This window comes from Triticum dicoccoides, chromosome 3A (genome assembly GCF_002162155.2).
Source record: "Triticum dicoccoides isolate Atlit2015 ecotype Zavitan chromosome 3A, WEW_v2.0, whole genome shotgun sequence".
NCBI lineage: Eukaryota > Viridiplantae > Streptophyta > Magnoliopsida > Poales > Poaceae > Triticum > Triticum dicoccoides.
The window spans coordinates 701,525,135-701,528,225 of record NC_041384.1 but is presented as its reverse complement, the minus strand read 5'-3'; the positions used below and the strand labels follow the sequence as shown (position 1 = coordinate 701,528,225).

The 3,091-nt window shown below is 50.7% G+C and overlaps 1 protein-coding gene across 2 annotated transcripts; it reads right to left on the bottom strand.

The window, feature by feature from the left end:
- Positions 1-230: 230 nt before the first annotated feature.
- Positions 231-2,530, bottom strand: LOC119273291. 2 transcript variants are annotated; one of them, XM_037554504.1, is made up of 2 exons: positions 2,436-2,530; positions 231-1,839 (listed from the first exon to the last, which is right to left on the bottom strand). In XM_037554504.1, the coding sequence occupies exon 2, from the start codon at positions 1,811-1,813 to the stop codon at positions 521-523; it is 1,293 nt and encodes a 430-aa protein (XP_037410401.1). In that variant the 5' UTR covers positions 1,814-1,839; positions 2,436-2,530; the 3' UTR covers positions 231-520. The 2 variants fall into 2 exon arrangements, with proteins under 2 accessions (XP_037410401.1, XP_037410400.1); XM_037554503.1 differs by having other exon boundaries at positions 2,343-2,478.
- Between the last annotated feature and the right edge of the window lie 561 nt (positions 2,531-3,091).

The window sequence follows — 3,091 nt, the reverse complement described above, 5'->3', positions numbered from 1 at the left end:
AACACACATCTTAGTTTGTAAGGGCAGCAACGGTGAGCTGCAACATACTTTGTTTGAAGAAGAAATTACGAAAGCAAACAGTACATGTGGTACAAGCGTACACACTAGGAAGCATTCGGAAAATAATAGCCGCGACATACAGTAGTTCCACAAACCACTGGTAAGCATATCTAAAACCTGTTTCTTGCCTAGACAAAATATTGCCATATTAAAAACATCATAGAGAACAATGAGGCATGACACATTTTTAAAGATTCAGTTGCAAAGCTAAATACATAAAAGGGGGGACAGGTTGAGCTGACATTATCTACTGAAGAAATTAAGAACCACATTGCACACTAGCATAAAGCTAAACAGTGGAGGACATAAGGTAGTAGACAGTAATTCCATCATAGAAGATACAGCCTAGATTCAATCCGTTTCTTGCCCAGAACAAATCAACGCTTAACCAAAGCAACAAAACAGGAACCCATTCTTAGCAATGCATACCATAGGTCAGATCATCCAGTTTATCAGCACCTCATGTGATATGATGTAAGGCCAGTTCAGAATCCCGTATGTTGATGGTGTAGCTTGCCAGAAGCTGGATGATCGTAAAAGGACGGTCGCCAACAAGGACAAACTGCTTGTCCTGCTTCACAAAATCAACGGCTTCCGAGATGCTCTCTACTTTCTCGTCCTTGATGTTGCATTTCCGGATACGAGCAGACAAACCCAGTTGTTCAGTGTAGTAAACACAGTTTGCCTCGATCAATGGGAACATATCAGTATCCACAGCTATGCACCTATGATGACCAAGGAAGATGGCATGGTTGCCGATGCTCTTCAAATGCAAAAGCACGCCATTCTTGGCTTCGTACCTGAAAATCTGGACGAGTTGTCCCTTGATGGTGGCCAGCAGTTGTCCACCAAAATCCATTAGGAAACACTTGGTGTCGTCTGCAAGCCCAATATCAGGAGGATCACCAGAAAAGAACTTCAACGGGTCAACATGGAGCGACTTCATCACATCGCAGATCTTGCCAATCGCATTCACAGCAGCTGCTTCGGCTGATTCCAAGCTTCCGGCTGGTAGCCACCAAAGGCCGGCCAAATCACCTTCGACCGCCCTCCGAAACAGACCATAGAGTGAAATCTCAAAGTCTTCGGTGCGGATACTGTGAGGACTGGCTATGTATATTTTGCAAAATGACTTGGAGAGCAAGGTGAGCATGGGCGAAGCAAACTCAAAGCAGAGCGAACAGGTGACCTTCACCTCAGGCGGCACGGGCACGGTGAAAGGGAGGACGCCACCAGTGAGAGGGTTGAAGACACGGGCAGCATGAGGGGGGGCCCTATCGGCCAGGACGAAGAAGCCGTCGAGAGTGGTGGTGACGATATAGTAGTCGGAGAGCAGCGGGAGCTCCCTGTGAAGGATTCGGCCGGTGGAGGTGTTTACCAAGAGGCGGTGAGTCCCACTCTGAAAGACCTCGTCGAGGATGATCCATCGGCGCGGAAGGAACCGGTAGTCCAAAATGTTGTCCTTGGGGTCGTCGGTGGCGGAACGCCAGCTGTGGCAGACGGCGCGGAAGTCCATGTAGCAGTCAATGTCATTGGTGGCGAGGAAGGAGTCGGCGATGCGGCGGACTATGTCGAGCTGGAGCGCGGACCAGTCGGCAGTCGCCGTGGCCGGAAGGACGGCGGAGGTTCCCAGACAACTGGAGTTCTTCTTTTGCCTCTTACAAGGCGGGAGAACTTCACCCGGTGCGGCTGCCATTGCTGCACGCTGAAGTTGCTGCTTCGCTTGACTCTGGATCTCAAGGACGGAGTCCATTGCAGAATCTAATAACCTAATCCTCCCTGCAAAAGGGACAAAGGACACAAGTTGTAAGAATCACAGCAGTTGATTAAGAAGAGATGAGCAAACGAGAAACGAACAAAAGTATGAAGCAAAGCAAGCAGCAGCACAAGCATCAAGCAAATCAAGCAGATCCTCATATCTACACTACACTGCATCCCCTCTGCTCTCTCATGCAGCAGGCAATCCTTTCTGCTCTCCCAAACAGAGATCCATCTTCTTCCCCAATCCTTCATACAAATAGCAGCAGCATCTGCCCCCAATCCGCCGTCCTCTCCCCATCTCCTTCGCCGCCGGAGTTGCTCCCTTCTATTCCAGATCGGGGGTGGCAGAGCAAGCGGCGGCCCTCCTTCGCTCGACAACTCGTCGACCGCCAGTCCACCCTCCTGGCCGTGACCGAGCGAGAGCAACCACATCGCGTCCCGCGGAGTCTAGGCGACGGCGCGGCCCAGGCTAACCCTAGCGGCGGCGCAGCAGAGAGGGAGGGAGGGGAGAAGAGACAAACCTTGTGGGCGGCGCGCTAGTCGCTCGGCGATTTGTCTCTTCCAAAGGAAGGAGGCGGCGCAGCAGAGAGGGAGGGAGGGGAGAAGAGACAAACCTTGTGGGCGGCGCGCTAGTCGCTCGGCGATTTGTCACTTCCAAAGGAAGGAGGTTCGCCAATTTGGCACGCACAGGGGATGGTGTCCTTTTAAGCGTCTCCAATATAGACGACGTAGATTTATATAAATACTCCCTCCTTTTCACTTAGAGCATCTCTAGCCGACCCCATAAAAGAGATAGGACGAGCTCGAGTGAAAAAGTGATGTTGTCTTCTTTTTCTTAGTGGAGAGGAACATGTGCTAGTTTTTTTTGCATAGGTTATCTTATCTTTTCAGTCATGTAATGTCGATGTTTACGTGGCCTATAAATGAATCTTTATTTTATTAATGAGACACGTATTACTATGCAAAAAAATTAAACTCGTATAATTCCGGCGAGTATACGGGTTCGGCTCGTTTCTCTGGTCAGAATAGACACCGTATCCGCGGTCCGGCCTGTAAATTTTTTAACGCGGCCCACAAAAACACTCTCCCCACCCTATATATGCGATTTCGCCGCTCGGATACGGGTCAAACCCTATCCGCCTCCGCCGCTGCTCCGCCATGATTCCCCTCCTCCTCCGCCCAATATCTCGTCGCCGGCGAGCCTAAAAAAGCCATGGATGGCTACGGGAGCTCTGGGGATGACGCGGAGCGCCGCCACCGCACTAGATTC

Bases quoted from the DNA above. Each gene is read 5' to 3' on its own strand.
- LOC119273291 (XM_037554504.1), bottom strand. From the start codon at position 1,813: ATGGACTCCGTCCTTGAGATCCAGAGTCAAGCGAAGCAGCAACTTCAG.